Source organism: Fringilla coelebs (assembly GCF_963513975.1).
Source record: "Fringilla coelebs genome assembly, chromosome: 6".
NCBI classification, from domain to species: domain Eukaryota; kingdom Metazoa; phylum Chordata; class Aves; order Passeriformes; family Fringillidae; genus Fringilla; species Fringilla coelebs.
In genome coordinates, this window is record NC_140034.1 from 45,743,868 (window position 1) to 45,768,088 (window position 24,221).

Here is a 24,221-nt window from a genome sequence, read left to right on the forward strand (position 1 = left end):
TGCAGGTTACAAACTAGGGCAGATTAAATCACATAACATGCCTGTCAGATTTTCAGAACCAGTGACATACTGGTCACAGGAAGGAGAAATTCCACTCTTTTCCTTCAAGGGTTGTAACACATTTTTAAAAAACCTTCACTTCTGGAACCTACTGGTGGACCTCAGGCTTTTTTTATAGTCATCTGCTTGTGATGTATTGTAATTGCAAACTACAGTTGTTCTACAAGAATTAAAATAATAAATACATCTTTGAAACGATGTTATGGAAACTTGGATGTCTGTGGGCAAAGCAATTTCCCAATGCAAACTCCAGCAAAACACATTTTCAGTAAATTGATTGTGATTACTCCTGAAGGGAAAAACATAAAAAGTAATTATAATGTGTATTAGTTATTAGGGCAAGTTGGATTGCTTTATAGATTCAGCCAGGTAGTACTTTAATGAAATTTGCATGTGTAACTTAAGAAGAAACCCACAGGTTAAAATGGATATTGCCATCATTTTCTCCAAAGCAATTTTGTAACTCAACTACTTCTGTTACAAAGGAATTCCATCTGAGTGGCAAGGGCACAAATTTCCAACTGGAACAAACCTAGTAGCAATGAATATACTTTGTCCATTAACATATAGTGTTAAAAGAGCAGCACTATTCAAAAAACAAGCACCACTCACTCAATTCAATAAATAGTCAACTCTGCTCTAGTCAAGCATTTTGGGAAACTCCACTGGAACAAAACCAGGACTATTTGACTCATGCCTTTAGAATTAATCTGAGTCAAGAAAACTGGCACTCAAGAATAAAACCCAGATAGTTTTTCAACAGCTATTATAGTCCAAATTGGAGGTTTTTCAATCATTCTGATATTTATGTAAACTTAAGTAAAATGCAGGTATGTTCTAATGCCTACTTTGTTGAGAAATCCAGCAAGAGACTGGAAAGTCAGGAAACTTGTCACAGAATATGCAAAGTCAATGAAAGTAATACTTTCCAAGTCTAACTCAAAAGACTGTCATTCTTCTTAACTTTTAATACCATTTTCAAAATAGACATTGAAGTGACAGAAGCTTCATCATCATTTATTAGCTCTGTACAATATACATAGACTCACAGAATCATCAAACATGCTAAGTTGGAAGGGACCCACAAGGATCATGAAGTCCAACTCCTGGCCCTGCACAGGACAGCCCCAACAATCTCTCCATATATCTGAGAGCATTGTACAAGCATATCTTGAACTCCTCTCCTAAGGTTCCAACTGAAACCTCCATAAAAACAAAAAAAAAGATCTTGTATTTGCATTTACCCTTGTTTGCTAAAACATTCAAGCCTAAATCCCATTGCGTTGGCATAACTTACCCAGTCGGCTGAATATTTCCAGTCTGTTAAACTAGGACAGACTCCACTTTCACTTGGGATTATTTTTTTTAACATGGTTTGTTTAATTTAAAACTTTATAAAGAAGATTAAGAGACACTGCAGAAAGAAAGACAAGTGTAACAATTGAGTTTTCTCTGCAAATCTGCTCTTAAAACTTCCCCTGGTCTAGATCAAACCAGGGCTTCTCTCAGCCCATTTGCAAAACCAGACCCAAACTCCTCTCCTAAGATCCTGAAACCCTCTCACACCTGGGAGAAGAATAATGATGCAGGAGGGGAGGAGAAGGAATGAAGACAGGATGGAGAAAGGATGCCCCAGGTGGCACAGCTGGTACCCCCAGCCCCTCAATCCCCAGCCCTGGAATTCCAGCCCCCTGGATTGTCACATGCCAGGACTCTCTCCCTGGGGCAGCACTGTTCTGTGGTGCAGGGGGACCGGGGAGGCCACAGGAGCAATGGGCCTGGTGCCATTGTCCTGACCCTACTGGAGCTCAGGGCACCAGGATGAAACCAGATTCAGTTATGGATATCCTCAGACGGTTGAAGTTCCCCAGTTTTCCTGCTAGTATCAACTATTGCTATTCAACATCCATGGAGGTTTTCAGTAACCTGGATTGAACAAAATACATGAATGGGAATTATAATCAACTGAAAAACTGAACTATTTAAGTTGAATCTACAATCAAGCCTGCTACTCAGTGCATACCCCAATGAAACACACTGGGAAGAAAGGAAAGAGGACAAGACTGATTTTTCTGGGATTGTTGAAAAACATTGCCTTACACTATTAACAAGAACCATAATTTTTTTTTTTAAATCTGAGATACTTGAGGGTTTTTTACTATTAAATAGGCCTTAAAGTTACTCAGGCCTCATAGTCACAGGTTTGGTTCGCACTATTATTGAGAAAGCACTGGAGTTTTTAGCTCCTTTCAAAGAAGTTTCAATGTGGCAGTGTAATATTATGTCTCAACCTCTGCAACCAAGCATTATATTGCATTTTTATGTCTTCTTTACCCAATAAGCTATCCCTGTTTTGATAAAAAAGCTTCTCTGGCAATGATAAATGCCCTGGTGAAAAGCAGATGCAAAGCTAGGAAGTGTTTAAACTTGAGTCATCACTCAACCTACTTTTCTGATTGAGAATTCAGGATCCAAAAATTCATCTTACAGTTCATCATCTACTTTCAGTACAGGGCATGTGGTTTATTTGCCTGGCAAGCATATTTCAGTCAGGGAAAATATCTAAGCAAGACTACACCAGTGCAAAGTATGAATTGCATAAACAGATCACCATAAGAAAAGACATGAAAAGTGTGACAGGTATCAGTTCTGTCACTTAAAGAGTGACTTGAAAATGCTCAGACACTGGTAATGACGATATAAAATTCCACAGCAAAACAAAAATCAAATTGTATCCTCTATCTTATACAATTAATATTTTAAACTAACACTTTTTGGTGAATGTGTTTTCCTTAGTATTGAAAAGAAAAAGCATCTCTCAAAGAAATGAAGCTTTATTTTTTTCTTCTTTCTGGTTTGAAAAAACTGTTAATATGGAATTATATTTATCCCATATATTTCAATTTTCTGTTTTCTAGAAAAATCTGTTGGATTCTATTTCTAAAATACCAGCCAAATGTAAACACTCACTTAAACTCCTTGGACCAACAAGATTTGCTAATGGATACAATATCTGTTCTTTAGGTATTTTTAAATAGTTATTAAAATGTGTAAGAAATATGGACTTAGCCCTGTAAAAATACATATCTGGAATTAATCTAAAAAGTATCTGCCACTCCTGTTCAACATTTAAAGGATAAGGCACCATACATCAGGAATTCAGAGAGGTGGCTTTCTACAAAATCTCTACAAAAATTTCTACAAGTAGAAATTATCAGCGCAGGGAAATGATTAACACTAAGGATAGGAAACAGAGCATGAGACTGCTGGGTGTGCAGAAAGGGGTGGAAGAATAAAAGGACACTGCAAAGAAAAAATGAGAGTTCTCCTTTCCAGTTCATTGCTGTTTCAACCTTAAGTGGACATTTTTTATTCTGTTATGTATTTTCCTTTTAACAAACAGTAAAGAAGCTGCCTTTCACAACAACCACAGAAATCCTTCCCATAAAAAGCCTCAGGAATACAACATAATCTTTACAAGTTCTCCCTTCAAGTAAGAGAGCAATGGCAACCTGGGAGAACTCACAGAATGATGATTCCCCTGAGAGCATAAGTCTTATTTGCACACATTCCTGAGAATCTGTCAACATTTCCCAATGGCACACTGCCACATGTATATACAAAATCCCTATTATTGGGACAACATCAGAGATCTAGAAGAAACCACCTGTTTGCCTTGGTATTTCCATATACACAGCCTAGAATTCCACAGTCCCTTTTTAGTATTCTATCTTTTAATGTCGAAAATAACTGCAGGGGGGTTTGTTTCACAGCCTAGAATGTTTATTACCTGAATATTTCAAATTACATACAGTCATATGTCTCAAAATTCCCAGTAATGCTTTAGTGATAAGTATTTTTGTAAGGTTTTGAGTTTGTAGTCTTTCATATTGAAAGACTGGAAAAAAATGCTTCAACAATGAAAGCTGCTTTCATTTGCTTTCAAATGAATCTACATTCTCAATTACTTCTTGTCTCACTACAATGACTCTCAAAATGAAATAAGGAGAAAAAAGGTCCTTTAACTGACTGCTATTCCCTACAAGTTCAAACTGCATTCTTGTAGGGTTACCTCACCTTCACCCTCCTTTATAAAAGAGATTTCCTGTCTCCTCATCTTTGAATAGCCTTCATAATGGAAAACTGATTGATCTTCTGTTTCCTCTATGATTCTATTTGAGAAGTCAGCCTCTCAGTAATGACTTAATTTTCTTGTCATGTATAATTTTCTGTAGAGCAACTTTTTGCAAATTTTTCTTCATCTTGAGATATTATTGGTTTTCATAGCTCATTGCAGGTAGGAGCACTACAAGATGCTACTGCATTTTATGAACACAGACCACTGAATTCAGTTAATGCAAAATCACTGGATAAAAATTCAGTTTCTTCCTGCATGAAGTCTGTTTTATAGCAAATAGAAGAAATAGCTAAATGACTACCCTGTTCATCACACAATTACAGGCATTGATAATTAAGCAGTAAAGTGTGTAACCAAGTTCAATCTGAAACCATTTCCTTCTCTAAAAAAATCCTCTTGACAATTTTGTAACTACCCTTTCTCATTTTCAAAACTCTCAGGATGACAGCTCACTGAAGTAATTTTCCACTATCAGCACTTACAAAAGAATTCTACATGAATCGTGGTTTCCATGGATGTTTTGCAACTAGATTTCTGGTGTCCTCTAGATGTTTCACTTACAATGCCCTCTTACAGCTGGGTCTAGGGGGAAAAAAAATTTTATCTTTATCTGTCCAGCTACATATTTTCATGAAGTAACAGGAACCTGACTATTAAAATTCTATGCCCATCTCTATTTGGCTTGAAACTGGTCAAATGCCAAAGAAGCTTTAGCAGAGAGATGAAAAATGTAAGAGAGAAAGCTTACAGACACCTTATTACCTCAGAAATCAGGCTAAAAACAGAATTAAGGTCTGTCTACAACAGCACTGTATGAAGCAGCCAAGTCAGCAACAGGACCTTGAAACAATACTCTTCAAAGCCATGAACAATAATTACAGATGTAATCCCTGCTGTCAAAAGAACATGACCATACTGAATGTTTAACCAACAAAAAAGAGATCCTCAGGTAGACAAAAGGAGATTTCTACATAGGGGGGGATGAATTCCATGCAGCTGAATGGAGACTGTAAAAAGCACAGCATGTTCTCCATCTCTGACCTTTCTCCCTCAGTAAGCACATCCTCCCAGACAACAGATCAAGGCTTTTGCAGAGATTCATGATACTCAGGCATTTCAGAAAATGCACATGCTTACTGTAAATTCAAGTACCTTCACTAGCCTTTGAAATACAGATTTTTTTTTCTCTAATTCCTTAATAAGGACAAAACATTGCAAGAGGTGAAGCATGAACCAAACACAGTATCTGATCCTGTGGCCTACAAACCCAGATCAATATGACAAATCAGGGACTGTACATTTCAAACCCCAAACTGTCCATTGAACCACAATGTTAAGATCAGTGCATTTCAGGAGAAACTAATAACACAAATGCCAAGTTAGTATAAATTTCTCCTCCCAACTTTTTAATGTATTTAACAATCCCTGTACAAAAGTCTTATTCCTCTTAAAATAGAATTAAAAATGAAACTGAAAAGTTTTTCCATAAAACCAGTGTGATCACCTCTGGTCACCTACACTTTTCCAGTCATGGTTATTCATCTGGCTCTACTCAGAGAACAATCTGCCAGTTTCACACACTAAAGTGCTGGAACAGATGAGGGCAGAAACAAAAGCAGGAGGTTCCCTCCCCTCCCATTTAAAGCCCAGCTTAACATCCCCAAATCTCATTTTGCTTACATAGTATGAAAGGACATCTTATTGTTAATAAGTCAGAGAAACATCATCCCAAGAGACAAAAATTATAAAAGAATGAGCAAATGAGAAAGGAGACTTTTAATGGAAACACAACAGTTTAGCAGTTCATTTGTAGTGAGTTGGAGCAGTCTGAATATCCCAGAATAATTGCTTTAGTAAACCTGGGCTGGACATTAGGGAGAACCTTCTTAAGATGTAGGTAGTCTAGGAGTTCTGACGTCCATTCATCTGTAGATTTTAAGAGTTTGCTAGATAAACTTCTAGTAAAAGTAATGTAATGTAGTTATAGTTTCTTTTGACTTTTTAAAAATTATTTGCACCTTCCAATACTACACTCTACTACTATTCTGAATAGCAGCTTAAATTCAAAATTAAAAACCTGCAACCCTAGTTGTGCACTGTCCTTGTCTGGAGCACTTATTTCATAATATCAATGATGACACTCAAATGCCTTCAGAGCAAAAGGGCTTTTTTCTGCCTTCAGAGAAAAAGGTCCCTTGCCCACAGAAAAGATCATAATTTAAAATAAACAAACATCTCTACTGAAGACTACAAATCACATTACTGACTGTGTTCAAATTTTCTCAGTAGCAAAAATCTCTTTACCAAATTCTCACATAGGGAAGATTAATATAGGTGTTTTAAAACCAACAAAACCTAGACAGCTCAACGAGCAAGGAAAGAGTAACTGAGTGCTACAGATTCTCTACACAAAAGCTCTGGGAGTGGTTCCTTCATACACTCTGTGTGCTTCATATCACTGGGGGACTGTGAATTTTAACAGACTGACAAGTGAAAACTTGCTATATTTTTATCAGGAAGCATAATGGTATCTCTGTACCTAATGAATTTTTTGCAGAACATTAAGGACTGGCACTCTTCTTCAATACACACATCCCAGCCCAGCCGTTGTTGTTGCAGTCCTTGCTCTCCAAATAGGGAGAAGCACAGGATCTGTTCTTGACATGGAGTAGCCTACACACTTTTCATGAAGCCAGACTAATTACCTGTGGCCCATCTGGTTTAAACCAGTAACAGAAGTCAAGAAGGGGAAACATGCCAAGCAATATATGCCCTGAAAAGAAAGCATGAAATCTCAGCAGACATTCAGGGACAAATAAGCCTGAAAACTGCTGTCCCCGGAGCTGAGGCACACTGGCAGACCAGTCACTTACAAATTCTTAAGTTACAATGTAACTTTAAAAATACAGTGTATCTAAAACTCTGAAGTCGACATAAGAAATACACATCTGACAAAACCAGATAATCTGACTACCAAATAAGAAAAAATTAATTTTGACCCTTGTATTTACCAGTTCCATTTTTGGGAAAGTCAACTCATCTCCTTTCATGCTGTTTCCATTACATTGCTTCAGTATCTTCATAGGAGCCATTTAAGAAGGACTATGCACAAATGAACATCCACTGTGTCACCATTTGCTTCTACTAATTTCCAAACTATTCTAGTGCCTCTTGTGCCAGGGCTTAATGCCCAGGCAAGCCATGCTCCAAGAGCAGAACATCACGCAAAACAAGCTTGTACTCTGGAACAAACAAGCCTAATTTAAAAACTCTAACACACCAAATGTAGCCTTAATTCCTCCTTGGATAAAATGCTCACCATTTTTTTTCTCTTTGTTTTTTGGAAAGTTTTCCAACTTAATACTGAAACTTATGTAGTAATTGCTCTACACCAGCTGGCTCAGAATTGGTGGAGCTACAAATGACAGGTATGCAGAGGAATGCACTCCACCCTTTTTTCTCTTTGGCTGTGGTTAGCTGACCTACAGATTATTTCAATGATTCTCCACACTGGGAATTCAAAACCAGATGCATGCATTGCTTCAGAAGATGTCAGCAGTCAGACCTTTGTTGCATTGATTTTATATTGTAAAGTACAATCTTTAAAAGAGGCAGTTCTAAGAATAGATTTGTTTCTCTGGAGTCCTTTCTGAACCTATGCAAAATGCATGTGGAACATCTCATGGCTGCAGTCAGAGCCATGCTGTACTGAGCTGGCAGCCCAACAAACAGCAGCAAAACCAGGGAAGTCATCAGCATGGGAAACAGATGTAGTTTAGAGCCATTAACATGCATCCAGATTTACTGTCACTAACAGAATTCGCTGTAAAAAGAGATGTGACTGCCAGACCTATACCTTGAGCCTTTATACATGAGCCCAGTAGCATGACTGAGTAGGATTTAATAGTATTACCATAATTTGAAGACATTATTAAACTTGCTCCAGTAACTGTTACTCAGCAATCAGTAATAATTTCCCACAGAGTCTTCTGCTCCCCTCAGTATAAACTCATATCTCAAGCTGTATCTTGTGATCCAAATCAAACATATTATACAGGTTCTCTAACATGCAATAAAAATGACTACACCAGTCAGTTAACCTAGACAGCCCTCTAAGGAGTCATTTCTGTGCCTTTTTGAGTGCTGAACTTTATGCACGGGGTCGGATTACAAAATTTCTTGATATGTAACTGTACTCCCCATATTCCTGACAGTCCCTTTTTTTTAGGATACTCACAGGAAGATGGACAACTATGGGAACAGTAGAGGACAAAGCGTTATTACCAACTAGGCCCAACAAATATGAAACTTTGCATATTTAGCTTTCAGATTTTCCCTCCCAAATCCCACTTTCTGTATATTGCTTGTCCAATGCAGAGAATATATTGTATATACTTAGTAACTCTACAACAAATAAACACCATTCTTAGAACTGCCTACTTTTCTGGGACCTCATTTGTAAAATTGGAAAGAAAAGTTAGACATGTGAAAAGCTCAGAAAAATTCAGCAACAATATTAGTGATTCCAACAAAATAAGATTATTATGACCAGGTTTCTCACAAATATTTAAACCTTTCATAATATTAAGTGTATGTATCAGTAAAGCAAAATCCTACTTAATAAACAGTATTCTACATATTTGGTTTTCTAATATACTGTTATTTGACGTAATCTGGTAATTGGAAACTTCATCTGGAACAAGCAATATGTTTCCTGCTGATTTGATCCAGCATTATTTACTTACCAAAATTTCAATGTTCTACATTCTGTCCCACAGAGTCCTTCCTGAGAATGATGCTAAAAGTAAGTGACAGTTCCCATTTCACTCCAAAACAGACACATGTTAGAAGCTGCTTATAATTTCATTGAATTTGTTTACCATACATTACCATAAAAATTACCCTGCTGTTTACTTGTATATTCTACATCAGAATTGCAACTTGCCAGAAATACTTCTAAGGAAAACAGTGTGTATATATACTGGAATAGCAAACCAACAAACATATCATTCTGTATACACAAAGTTATGCCAAGGCAATTGAATCTGCAGCAACTTCTAAAGATGACAGATTACTGATATCAAACAAAATGTAATTACAAGTGTCTGTTTATAATCAGTTTCTAGAAGGCCAAAGCACCTATTTTCTTTATGCAAAACACTGGTCAATTGTGAATTCCATTAGGCTGAGGAAGTGTGAGGTCGATGAGCAGCTATTCATTGTGTGCTCTTACTACTTTTCAGTCAAATATGTAAGTATATTTATAAGAAAGGTGGAAAAAGAGCATGACAGCACTAAGAGAAGGGACAACATGTCTACCCTCCTGCCAATCTTTCCAAGAGGCAGAGTAGCAAAACTAAGCTGGTATCAACTCCTACTGGATAGGAGTAATGAAGACTGCATAGATTCTGGTAATTCTCATTGCACAGCAGCTCTACAAAGAAAAGGCTAAAGATACTTAAGAGAGTACTTCACATCCACAATGTGTTTGCAGCAAGAATAAAGAATAAACTGAGTAGCTAAAATGTTAATTTTGAAGAAGTGGCAGTTTAGTGCTGGAAAATACTGATGATAATACATACCTATAGAAGTTTTAAGTAACAGGAAGAGAAGCTGTAGATTTTTTTTTTCCTTACATATGCAAATATGAAATCCAAAGTTGGGGATGCTTGGTGTATTTTGATGAGACAAGAACATACATTATGTTCAAGTACTTGAAGATAGAAAGAGGTTTGGATTCCTGTAGCTTTAAAATGAAAGCAGCTGCACTACAGCTGTGCATCTCAAGAAGTCAATAAAGACAGAATTTTTTTCTAGAAGCTGTGAGGTTAAGTGTACCTTTTATCAGGAAGAAACATGTTTGGTTTTAATTTAAATACTGCTTTGATATATGCCGTCAGAAACCAGTCAGGAGATAACAAATTATTCTAGCTAAACTGTATGCAATTTGCCAATAGCAGCATTTTTTCAGAATGTCACGAGGACAGCGACAGCTCCAGTGGTTTGTTTACAATGTGCTTCACCCTTAACTAATAATCTCCAACACTGTGTCCCACAAGGCTGAATGAAACCATCTTGCTCACTGACCTCTGCTTTGTACTGGCAGGCATGTTATTAAAACACAGCTAAGAACAGCAGCTATTTTGCATACAATTACTTATATCAAGGATCAAGGTTTGACATATCTGGTTATTATTATGCTAGACTTGATAAAATTACTAAAAGTACAAAGCTACTTTGTGCTACCTGAGGCTTCTGAAACAATTGAAAGAATCTCTTTCTAACACTGTCTTTCATGAATTTTAATTATGATTGATACATACAAAGCTCCAAAGTTTTAGAGACTTTTCAGCAGATTTTTGATATTTTTTTCAGAAATGCAGCAGTAGCTACATCTGTAACTCTAAAACTCTAAATAGTGACAAAGTGAGGAAGGTGGGGAAATGACAGAGGAGATGCAACTGCTGTAACAGGCAGGAACTTGTCACCACTGCCCTCTATCCATTAAGTCACATGTTCAGTCGGGTGGAAAGATGACAGGGAATTTTTTGTGTCATGTGCCCTGTTTGCCTAAAAGGTTTCTACCTTTTAGGGAAGGTAGGGTGTGATTCCTGTAATCCATTTCTCTCTTGGACCCCTGGATACTCCTCAACCAAGTCACCTCCTTGTGGAGCTCCCTGAAGGCTTTCCAGTTCAGGAAACCCCCCTGGGCAGCACTAGAGTGCCCCACCACAGATTATGCTGGCAGGGCAGCCTCTCACCTCAGCACCTGAGTTTATTTGTTTACTTCACAGTTTACTTTCTCTCATTTATGAATTCTGTACAACATCAAGAGATAAAGAATCATCTGTTATTCAAGGAACAGCTACTGTCTTGTAGCCTGAAGGGAGGTGTGTTAAAAAGATATCCATCACACAGGGCAAACTGCCTAGTGCATATCCTAACCATCAAAATGTCAATAAAGAGTATAGTATTATATTATGAAGTGACACAACCAATGCCATTTTTACTTCTACTTTGCCCAAAGGATTATACTTCAGGGGATGAAAAAAGCCCAAGGAAAGCAATCACTTACAACCTAAATACAGGGTTATTTAACACTGTGTTTAACAAAATGAACAGCTTTTAATGAGTGTATACTGAGACTTAACATATTTATATCATATGTCTAAAGTCTGCGATAAACTACAAATGCCAGGAAGACAATGGTTATGCAGCCATGGACAGACTGAGAACCCCTGTGAAGAAAACACCATACCTACAGCTTCCAGGAACTTTTTGTCTTAGTTCTTTCCCACAAGTCAGCAAGAAACAGAAAAATTAGTGATGCTCCCTCCAATGATAGCTTATGTAAATAAACATAAGCTATTTCCTTTACCCATTGTTTTCTTGACAGTAATTGGGAAACACAGTGGAAAAATGCTGAACCGGGACAAAACATGCAATAATTAGTCAGATAAAATTCAATTTACTTGCAGACAGAAAAGAGTTACTATACAAAGTCTCACTTTTTGCTTTGAGAATACATTCCTAATATTATAAAGAATTTAAGTATAGAGAAACAAAATAACCAACCCAATGCCTACGACTTATGAGAACATGTGCAACCAAATCCCAAGGTCCATTTGCCATATTTATTTTTCCCCCAACATAGTTATGCAAGTGCATATTTAGGCATAAAGGTAGTTCACTCCAGCACAGCTATCCTATTTGGAAAGAGGCCTGTGAAATCAGTATAAAAACATTCACACATCTTTTCCCAGTATAATTTCTGCAGCACAATAAAACACTGAATTCCATATACTTAAAGCAGGAATTTATTCAAGCCCAGGATTAGTAGGACCAATGGAGTTACTCACCATCAGCAATGGACAGAATATGCCTGGCTACCCACTGACCTTATAGAAATGGTACCCATAGTTTACACATGCATCAAAGCAGGAGAATTCTAGCTTTTTGAGACATTATGTTGAAAGACAGAGTAGAAGTCTTCAGCAAATCATCTGCTCTAGCAACCACTTAAACACCACTGCAATTCTTGCACGCCTCTTCAGACATCTGCAACTGCAAGACTCCAATCCACAAGGGAGAATTACACACACACTCTTCATAAAGAATAGCTTTGGCTCCTGCTGTTCCTCTCTCTTGTAAATCATTAACATTTGCAGGAAAATCATGCAGGTCCTAGACATCAGGTGAATGAAAACACTACCTCAAATATCTGTTTTCTTCCATGAGAGCTCTACATGCATTCTCTGTGACAGTAAAGCTTGCTAGAGAGATTCCTGCCTCCGAATCAACATCTGAACACATTCCTGACTCTTGATTACCCTTGATTATGTCAGCTCAACTGCCTCTGGTTAATGTTGTGAAAAGCTATCAAATGTGTGGATTTAAAAAGAGAGAAGTTTTCTTTTAGACTAGAACATTTTACAAGGAAACCAAAATCCAAAGGCACCACTGGAACCTTCAGTTACTAAAGCAAGGATCATTAGAGGATCGATCTCACTTAGTGTTTGTTGCAAAAGTTGAATTTGAGAAGTTAAACAGATGATCCAACATGTTTTCTTCCTGCATCCCACACTCTATCTCATGTGCAGTGATGAATTTTCCAGATGGGTTTTCCCTCTGCAAACTGGTATTTTTAGCTCTTAAGTGTCTCCTTTCAGATAGCATTTGCTGACAGACTGCTTTGATCTTAATGCATATCAAAAGAGTCTAAATTACAAATTCCTAAATAAACTGCTTACATTTGACTATGCTCTCTTTAAATTTTAATCAGGGTAGAACACAAAAGGGACAATGTTTCAGCTCTTAACATCCCAGTTGGGTAGGATATTCCACATACTGCTCATGTCTCCTTTATCAGTCTATTGCCAGCTGCTGAACTCTGATATATTATTTGATTCTTGATGGTACTTATTTCCATGCCTTTTGCTGTATTTTTGATTAACAGTCTACAGTGATTCCAAAAACTAAAGAATGTAAGATGCAATTAAGCAAACTTTCAACCAAGTGTTAAAACCCAAAGTGAATTTCAAGACGCGAGATATTTAATACACAATAGGAGATGCTTTTCAGTTCAAGCCTTGCGTCCTATAAATCAGATATTTTCAAGTACAGCTGCCATTCAAAAAGTCAAGTAAGGTAGAAAGAAAATTTCAGAATTCTGATTATTGATATCATTAAATCCAATATATCTCTAAGCTTTAAAGTACACATGGCCATTGTGAGTGTTTTAGGATGTTTCTGTAAGTTATGAATCTATTTGCAACAACCTATTTACTCAAAAACTTTGTGTTTTTTCTAGTTAATGCAATAAGAACACACACATGGAAGACACAGACAGGTGACTTATGTAAAATTATTGATTGAAAATAATGTGATTAATGAAATTCTCCTGGGCCACAAAAGTTTATGGAAAAATCCCAAAGACTTTAGGAATGCATAAAGATATATATAATTGGTTTAGAGGAATGAGACTTTCAGATTCTTTTCTATAAACTACAGCTGTTATTTCTCACAGTTCCTCTACAAACAGGCCACTTAGGAGCAGGCATGTAAAACTTATTTCAGGTTAAAAATTGCACTTTAGATAGGCCTCTCTTTCCAGATCTAATAGTGCATCTCTAAATCCTAGTACAGAAAGGTTTCAGAACTGTGACCTCACTATTGTGTCAATATTCAGGACAGCAGGAGGCAGCAATGACAACACAAGATCCAAACTACAGCGTAGTGTTCAACAGAGAAACAGTACTGAAAGACAGTTATCTTAAAAAATGCAAATTCTGGTCCAGGCAAAATGTGTTTAAGAATACAGGTTTTATAGGTTTTATAGAGGTTCCAACTCTTGTTTAGGGACTTATTAAAAATAGACTGTAGAGCCCCACATGACTTACAGAAATAAAACAGACTTAGGTCCCTCTGGCTGACCTTGGTAACGTCAATAGGTATCACAATGAACAGGAATGTTGAGGTTTATGCTATTCTCTACTTTCTCCCTACCACCAAAAGCAGAAATGCACTTCAAACATGAACACTGTTTATAGCAATTACTTAAATTCTACCAGAGCATGCATTAGCACTTTAAAAAACATCTGTGTGATGCAGTGACTGATAAGGCATTTTAGAAAAATGTTTTGAAATGTTCTATTTTGCTTTACCTGTAATAGACTAAAACTAATGGCAATAGAAAATTACTTTTTAAAGTAACTATCAATTGGATGAGATGTAGGATGTAGGAGGGCAGCATGAAAGACTGGAATAAATGACAGCCAGGATATAAGACAATAATTATGCATTATTTTTGATTTAACCATATCAGAAGAAACTCAAAGTACTTGTTAGCACCACTGAAAAGTCATGTGATGCAAAGGCATACCAACACACAATTTTCCAGATAAATCTGCAAGAAATTAGAGGATTAATGATCCAGAGCCAAGGTAAAAGCATAGGTGTTTAAGGGATATGAAGGAATCTCCTCAAAATGCAGTTAGGGCTTCAGTCCTTTAAGTGAAGGACTCCGCACAGGTAATATTTTACAAAACTATCTACTTTACCAATTTACATGGAATTTATTGTTTTCTTTTTCCACAGTCTTCAACACATTGTTTCTCTCTCTCTGCCTATCAAAATTGTGTGGCCAGCTCCACACAGGAAGCAAAGGGATTTTTGCACTAAACTAGCTACTTCTTGTAAGCATATAAATCAGTTATAGCAGGCAACAGAGGAAAACATAAAGAAACAAGGAGTACCCTCAAGTACATACTTTACAGAAAATAAACTGCAATCAGATTTCAGGCAGCTATTGAAGAACCAAATTAGGTAGGTATTGTTCTGGGCTTACAGTCTTAAGATGGTAGGAAGTACGTATATTCAGGAATTGGTTTGGATGGGGTTACATTACTAACCTACAGAAGAAGTACACCACAGTTATAAGGCAGATGCCAATTGACCTCAGCACACAGACAACCTTTCAGTCACCTGCTACAGGATCCCTGAATCTTTTCAGCCAGATGCATTTAAGTCTGCACAGATAGCTGTAAGCAGAAATGCTAGATTTCCCCAACATGCTATAGGATCTCCTTGTAAAACTCAACAAAAACTTGAGGTCATTGCAGAGAGAAGTCCAGCCACAGAAGAAACATTTACCAGACTGCTCAGACATTAAATTTTCTCTGCCTTTTTGGCACTCTGAAAGATGTGACAGCCTACAAGAAGTTTAGGAGGCTGTACCATACTGTCCTGAAACTGTGCTGTTGAACTGTCATAAATTGTACTGGCTGTGAGCCTATCCATACCACTGTACAGCCCAAAGCAAGAAAAATAAGAAATTGTCATATTTTTCATTAGCTGTCTACTGACTCTCATTTGAAAAAGTATACCTAAAAATGCTTCTCTGTTTGACTTACATTACTGCTTTTTTAATATGCAGGCAATAGGGTTGCTGAACATCTTGAAGGAAGAAAGGAAACTTGCGGGGAAAAACAAAATAATCTTGCATTGCCAACTATGCAATTGTTAGCCAACTGTGCACTTGCAGCTGGGAAAGCCAACCACATCCTGGGCTGCACCAAGGGAAGGGTGGCCAGCAGGTCAAGGGAGGGAATTCTGCCCCTCTACTCTGTTCTCATGACACCCCAGCTGGAGTGCGGGGGAGAACAAGGTCCAGCATAGCACCTCTCCTTGTTGGCTCCTCTATCACATCAAAAATAAGAGGTATGTATGAATGCACATAGTTACCAAGACCATTCAGTGCAACATGCATGGAGAAAGGATTACCAATCAAATACAAATAATTTCTTCTTCTTTTAAACTGCACAGCTTTAAACAAAGCTTTGAACTTACTGTTTATCAGACAAGTATTTCTCACCTGGAAACTGCCATCTAAACAGGAATACTCACCCTGCTGCAACTGCAGGAGGGATGACCAGTATGAATTTAAGTTGTGCTTCATGCAGAGCTTCAGAAAGGTGAGTGATCAAGTGAATCAACTCCCTGAAATAGAAATATACTATTAGAGGGAAAGGCAGGAAAACTGCTGCTATATATTGACAAGAACAATTGTAATAATTGAAAAGATGCAGCTGGCAAGAGAGACAACCACAACTTGTTGCAAATTATCATAGCAGAAAAAAACAATTAGGAAACTGATTAGGTTTACTCTCTTTAAGGACTACGAACACTGCACTGCTTGAGACAGTTTTATTGGAACTGGTGATCTGATCACCCTGAGGTTCTAAAGTGTTTCCTAGTTTTATCTTATTTTTCTAACTATGCATTGCTAGTATGTAAAACAAGCCAGCATACTTTTTCAGAGCAGATAGCTTCTTGAGGTCATTTTTGGTGACAAGAATTAGATCAATAGAAGAACCAAACACTGTTCTAAAGAAGCAATTTTTGAAGAAAAGAAAGTTGCCACTGTGCTGCTGCACACAAGAATTTGTGAAGATACTTTCACAGCAGAACATGCACTCCTTAAAGGATATTTCTGAGGCCCTGTGTTTAGAAACATTTCTTCTACTGGTTCTTTTCCTGTATAAGTAATCCTTTTGTTTCGCCATACTTCAGTGTATAACTACAAAATACATATTTGACAAAGTCATATCTGGAAATATCATCTTCTGGCTGCATCATTTAAAGAAAGACTTCCACAAAAGCTGATTTTCATATCCATATTCTGGGTATTTTAATAGTAAAATAAACTTTAAAATTCTTATGCAAACTGGTTTTAGCATCCTAACTGGAAGGCTAATGTTAATAGAAAACCCTTTAATCTGCAGAAACTAAGTTTAATGTCATCTTAAGAGGAATCCAAGATTACCCTAAATTTGCACTACAAACAGGGCCCTCCTGAGTGCCTTGCTTAAGTCAATTGATTTTTCAGAACAAAGTTAACTTTCCTGTTTTTCACCTGATCACGAGGACCCACAAACACAGTCAGATGATATTAGTACAGAACTCTAGATCGGTTTAGGACTACACTTAAACCAGAACCACATAGAAAACAACTTCACCATCCATTCCAGGAGGCTGAAAGTGCTTAAGCAGGAAAGGCATAATAGACCAAAGCCACCATCCAAGCTGTTCGCCCCACTTAAACTGAATTAGACCTGAACCCTCAGAAACAACATCTTGGTACTGTCATGCCTTTCAAGGCAGTATGATCCTAGAGATATTCTCCTGAAGCTATTGCTCTTCCTATATAACTATCCATCACAGTGATTATGCTTGAAACACTATCCAAAGGTAACCAAGTATTTCCATTTTCCCTGAAATGGTTTGATACCTGATGAAAACTTCCTAGGGCCTACAAAAGCCATTACTCTCAAAATCCTGGCAAAGAAACAAAGCACGCTTTATCACCTTTCCAATACCAGCAATATTTTGTGCTTACACTTTGAGAGCTGGCTGTGCTGAACAGCCCTTAACAATGAGCTATCACACTGCCACCTATATTTCTCCTCTGGGGGAAGACATGGGATTACAGGAATCAGCTTTTGGTCTGTCTGCAGCATATACTTCTACCATTCTTGCTCTGGGAAACCAACAGCTTCCTCCCCTGTTACTTTACCACATGCATTCCACATTAGGAGTGTCACTATTCAGACAAATCAATTATAGCAAAGAAGAATCCTCTTCCATAGGAACACATTAAAAAATTACAACACTAAGCTAAACAGACATTTATTGACACAAACATACACATCTATCACAACTCCCACATGACATAATCTTATCAAAAACTATAATCAATATTAAAACTAGGTAAGTAAGCTTTTCCACTGATTTGTATCTCGTGGCTTAGTGACCTTTTTAACTAATTATGCCTGAACTACAGTATAACTCAACCTTTATTAGATGTCAGAGATGCTATATATAAGATAAATTTGACCAAAGAATCAATTCCTCTTGCTTTGAGATTATTCTACAGTGTTCCTCAGTGGGGATATCTTCTCTGCCTGGCTGCCTTTGTTAGCTGTAGGAGCTTTGAGAGCTCTACTCCATGCAAAACATTTGCTGACTTTAACTCTTTAGAATATGAGGGCATAAAAAAGAAGGGCGGGATAGGATGAAAAAACTAGCATAGGTACAGAATAAGATAACAACTTTTCCATTTAGAAACAAGGTTAACGTCCTTGCTCCCATTCTGCACAGGCAAAAACTGATCCACAAAGGCAGTGACATACCCACAAAACCACTGACTGCACAAATAAAGTCATATTTTGAAACATGTAAGTGTGAACCATAACCTACAACTGTAAACACAGAACAGAGATTTGTGGACTGAAAAAGGGGTGGGAATGCAGTTTGAATGCATTGTTGAGTGCAGTGGGAATGCATTGTTGGTGAACTCAGGACTCTAAAACAGGCTACATCTTAACAGCCATTTCATACCCTCCCCCCACAAAATTCAATCAGTATTGATCTGGCTGAAAAATAATTACCTTCAACTTGAAGGAGGTCAAGAAGAAAAAGGACAGCCGGACAATTGCAGATTTTTGCTCGAGAAACCCAAATTAGTATCTATTCACTAACCTGTCAAGTCAGGGTTCTGGGTCCTGAAAACTTTCTGGCAAATCAGGCAGGATTAATGGCTAAAGACTGAATTTAGGCTCACTTCCATGTGCTGGCCAAGACAGATGAAGTAAATCAAATGTGCACTTTTCCCTCTCCTCCAAAGAGCAATATCAGAACATTCATGTATTGTGCTATAAATGAAAACTTTACTGTGTCCCAACAGTGTTTTCCAGTGTTTTAAAAGCAGTATTCTCCAATGTTACCATTGGCAATTTTGAAAGAAAAGCTACTGACATTTTAAACATTATAATGAAGTACAGGAAAGTAGGGCTAGAACCAATCTTTCTAAAAAAGCTTCATTAAATATTTACCAGACACTTCACTAGAGTCAAGTTTAACTTCAGAGCAGCTACTGCAATATTGGCAGCTTTAACATTCTATCATGAGCTAACTAAGGTGTACTTCATTTACATTATTTCAGGCCTTCTCTTATCACTACTATTTGGTAGGTGATTTTCCAAGTGTTTATGATTTCAAAGTATCTTGTCCCCTATAAAATATGCAGACCTCCAAATTTTCATCACCCATAGTCTGCGGCAAGCTTATTTTTCCAAAAATCACTTTTTCCAGCATTGCTGGTCTACTGTGTTTTGAACACCTTGTAGAACAGTTTACTTCAGTGCACAAGAGTGGGATGTCAATGCATTTTAAAGGCCTTGTAGAAGATATGAAAGGTTTTCATACCCTTCCCTTCAGTTACACCACCCTTCAAAGCTCTGCAGCTTTCCAACTTCAGCCACCTTTCTGCACAAATTGGGAGTCACTGCTGCCTAAAACTTATGCCTTGTCAAGAAAATTGGACAAAATAAAGCTGTCTACTTGAAAAAGAAATTGCCCTTTTCTGCCATTTCACTGCCTAGTTAATACCAAGAAACTGGAGTGAATTATGGCAAATCTTTGATTAATAGATTAATTTTTCAGGGACCAACATGAAGGATACAACTACCAGAAGAGTTTTTCTTCCTATACTCCTACCAACATTAATAAGATGCCTGAAGGTCATCTTCTGCATAGAGTGACAAAAAAATCACGTTTTTCAGATTGATTCTGTGTGATGGCAGTGCCATCTGTCAAGTAATGCTGGACTGATCAGAATATTGTGTGCATTTTTATGTAGCCTGTGAGAGTATTATGAGTATATTATGCCTTTTTCACAACATATCCAGATCTCTGGAGAAAAATAAACCCACCCAGTAAACCCACAATTGAGATTAGTAAGTGAGACATGGTCTTGTCTAGCTGTTAACTAAATAAGGAGGAGAGCCTTTGCGTGCTCACATCTCTCAATATTTCTGCCATGCACATTTCTAAACTTAAATGCCATAAGATGAATAACTTGGAATATCTTATTGCAAACTTAAGCAAGAAACTTTTAGGAAAAAAAAAGTTCTTTAAGAAGTAGGTTTAAACTATAAGAAACTGCAAAACAGATTAAATTGATGTATCATCTGCATAGGATATCTCAGCTCATTTAGATTTCTATTAGAAGACTACATTCCTATGTGTTAGGGTAAGATGTGGGCAGCTGAACCCTTTTTCACTGTGCAATGATTGCTAGCATGAAAGGAAGCAGCATCAGTGAGATGCAGTCTTTTATCTCCCATTAAATTTGATGTCACTGTGATTTGTATATTAATAATTCTATTCCCAGAAAACACGGGGAAGAAGTAGGCACCAGTGCTACAGAGTGTACTTCAAAGTATCTGTATTAGACATCTGCAAGAGCCTGAAGTGGTCACTATAAAGCCCCCAAAAGAGGCCCACACAGATGTATCAAAGCAATTCAGGTTCTTCAGATGGAACAGGTGTTATTTCTAAAATTAAGAACCTAAACAGAAGACCATAATGCTATTTTAAACATGTGAAAGTATACACACTATGCATTGCTGTGTAGAACTCGAGGTACCAAGGCTCCTATGTGAACTGACAGAGAAGAGGCTATTTAGGATATCTAACATGAAAGCAGGCAGATACATTCAGGCACACAATTCTCTTATAAACATTGATAATGTTGATAAATCAACATTTAATGAATATGCAAAATAAAGCAGCACAAAGGACTTATATAATTTAAGACTTTAGTCTGCTAAGCATTATAGACCAATTCTATAACCCCAAACCAGAATGATTGAAAAAATTTTTGTTCTGGAAAAAACCCAAACTAGTTTGAGTTACTTCTGCTTAAGAAGACATAAAACAGAAGGTATTTAGTGAGCCTGAAACCACAGAATTTCATATTTTAGTGGACGCTAGCAACCTAACTTCTCAGCAAACGTTCACCTCATCTGTGATGCCAGCTAGAATAAACAGGAAACTGAAGACTCTTAAATAACTCCTTGGGCCTCAAAGGAAAAATTTTCACTCATTTCTAAATCCAAAAATTTTCACTCATTTTATTTCTAAAGTTTTGGGGTTGAGTACCCCAAAAAATAAAGGTTTTCTAGAAACATGCAAAGGGCTGAGAGAGAAGTGTCTAAGTTTACCTAATTTTAAAAGTGCTCAGTGATCACAGGTTCTTAAAGAGGCTGGTCACAGGATTTATGTTTTACGCACTGTTACCCTGTTAGGTGAAGATTCTTACATAATTTAATCATCACAAAGCTTTTAGGCAATTTTTAAGCCCCAACATCAAGGGAGAGCATGTGTTATGAAAATGCCCATCTAATATTCAGGTTCAGCTATTGAAAAAAGGTATCTCATGGGGACACTTACTCACCTCAGGTCAACTGAGAAGAGACCTTCAGCTGCAATCAATCCAGCTTTCTGATATATGAAGTAGTTTTTCAATCATAGCCCAGTTTCTTGGTGAGTTAGGACACTAATTATCAGGTTTTCAGATTCTTTTGCAGGCTCACCTGCTTCTGGGTTCACTCTGCTAGAAAGTATCACTGCACATTGTCTTCAGAGAGTGGATGTTGATTTTGTAGTTGAAACACTGTATCAGGCATATTCCATAAACAAATCCCCCCATTGTCATTTTAAGCTGGATAAAGAAACCTGTGCTGTATCAAGTCTTCCTGCACCACTAAGGCAGCGTGTTGGATGGGATCTCAGATCTTTTCCATAACAGTTAAAAACATCACAGGAATAATTTCCATAGCTTTCCCCTCAACACAGATATATGAAATATATAGAATAACTGAGTGCCATTTATTAATTTAATGGCTAGGTATGCACTTAATTTGGGTTTTGAAAAATGAAAACCATAATGATTCTCTATGAAATATTTTTCCCTAGATCGGCACCACTGCTCTAACATTGCATAAAGCAAGCTGGCAGCTGCAGGGTATACCCATACATTTTTATGCACCTGTGTTGAGTTTCAATAACCTGTTGATAACTGTTTATGTGAGATTATTCCTTGTACGTCAGGAAAACAGGGATTTTTTTAAATTTTATTTTAAACTAAAATATGTTCACATTAAATAACATGAATAAACTGTATTAGCTAGGCAGGTCGCCTTGCATTGTCAGACTGCTCTGAAAGCAGCAAAAAGGAAAAATATCTTTTTTCCCAGGAGCATCACTATGATCTTTTGTCCCTTTAACTAGAAGCAGATTAAGCTACTTCCAAACATTTGACCTTGAAGGATCTGAACCAGGAAAGCCTACCCTTCACCTAACAGTTACGACAGACGTTTTATTTGGAGCATGCACAAATACCATCCCACAAGCACTTCACCTCTCCAAAGGATTGGGGTTCACCGCTGTGCTGACATCTCCTGCGAACTAATCCCCACCTTTCCAAGGTTAAGAACTTGCTTTACTACCGGTGTTTGCCACTTTCGAAAGACACAAGCTGAGGGAAGATCAGGCGTGACTCACGGTACAATATTGCCACGCTGTGGGCTAAAGGAGGCATTGCGCTGCTCCGACTCTTCTGACAGGAACAAGGGAAGCAAAAGACCACCCATGCTTACCCAGAAAAAACTCTGCTCTGCTACTCGAAATGGAATGAACTGATTCCAAAGTAACAGCACTCAAAGTGCAATAAAAATACACGCTTGCCAACGTAATAAATTCACTTCATTTTGCCCCTTAAGAACTGTTATAAGAACTTGGTCTCCTAAAAACCTTATTAGGGAAAACTCCTGGGCACTGGATAGCCAAGCCATTGAGTTCCAAAGCTAGCAATAAGAAAACGTAATCTCAAAATGAAGACAACGATCCCACAACTTAGAAGCATCATAAGACAAAATTACCATGTGGGTCTCCTACATTCACAAAACAGCTGTAACTGCACACTGAGCCCAGTTTCAGTTTTCTGTCTCAGTTGTCATAATTCAGAATGCTGCCAGCCCAACCCAAGGCACTGTTCAACTTAAACACCCTAACCATTTCTAGGGACACAACAATAAAAAGAGGAAAAACCCACTGATGAGTTTCCAATGAAGCACTTAGATCAGGTCTTGAAATGGAAGAAAACCTGTAGTTCCTAACTTCTGTTTCCCTTTATGCTTTTGTGGCAAACAATCTCACATTTAAGTTAGGACAATCCCTGAGTGTTGTTCACAGTGGCCACATATGACTACTCATTACTGACTCAGAGAAAAGGATCCAGTAACCATTATACAGCATGAGAATAACCCTTTCATTTACAGAAGTTATGGAAAATACTTCCCACTCCTTTCTATGAGTAACAAACAGATAGGGAATGGAGATGTTGCTTCACCTAAAGAACACTCAGGTAACTGAAGGCTGAGGCAACTAAACAGCAGCATCTCCTGTAGTACTAACAGTTTTTATGACACCTGTTTTTCATAGTACCCTTCTGGACAAAATGTCCAGCCCACAGTTAGATGAACTGTGCTGTGGAAAGAGCCCTGGGGGTCCTGGTCTGTGGGAAGTTGAATCTGACTCAGCAGGACCCTGGCAGCCAGGAGGACCAACCCTTCCTCGGGAGGCATCAGGCACAGCACGACCAGCCAGAAAAAGGAGGGGATTGTCTCTGCTCTGCACTGGGGCGGCCTCACCTCGACTGCTGGGGGCAGTTTTGGGTGCCACAATATAAAAATGACATAAAGCTATTAGAGAGTGTCCAATGGAGGGCCATGAGGATGGTGAAGGGCCTTGAGGCGAAGCTGTATGAGGAGCAGCTGAGGTCACTTGGTCTGTTCAGCATGGAGGAGACTGAGGGGAGACCTCATTGCAGTTACAACTTCCTCCTGAAGGGAAGAGGAGGGGCAGACTGATCTCTTTTCTCTGGTAACAGTTGTTGCATCAGGGGAGCTTTAGATTGGATAGTAGTAAAAGGTTTTCCACCCAGAGGGTGCCTGGGCACTGGAACAGGCTCCCCAGGGAAGTGCTCAGAGCATCAGCCTGACACAGCTCAGGAAGCCTTTGGACAACACACTGGGGCACATGGTGTGACTCCTGGGGATGGTGCTGTGCAGGGATAGGAGCTGGACCAAATGATCATTGCAGATCCTTTCTAACTCAGCTT

At 37.9% G+C, this 24,221-nt stretch overlaps 1 protein-coding gene across 2 annotated transcripts in view; it reads right to left on the reverse strand.

The window, feature by feature from the left end:
• Positions 1-24,221, reverse strand: part of CHID1 (chitinase domain containing 1) — a 94,282-nt gene that overhangs the window by 62,046 nt on the left and 8,015 nt on the right. For both annotated transcript variants that reach the window (XM_084208304.1, XM_084208303.1), the window contains exon 7: positions 16,103-16,195. In XM_084208304.1, the coding sequence (XP_084064430.1) occupies positions 16,103-16,195 (93 nt within the window). The remainder of the gene's footprint in view (positions 1-16,102; positions 16,196-24,221) is intronic.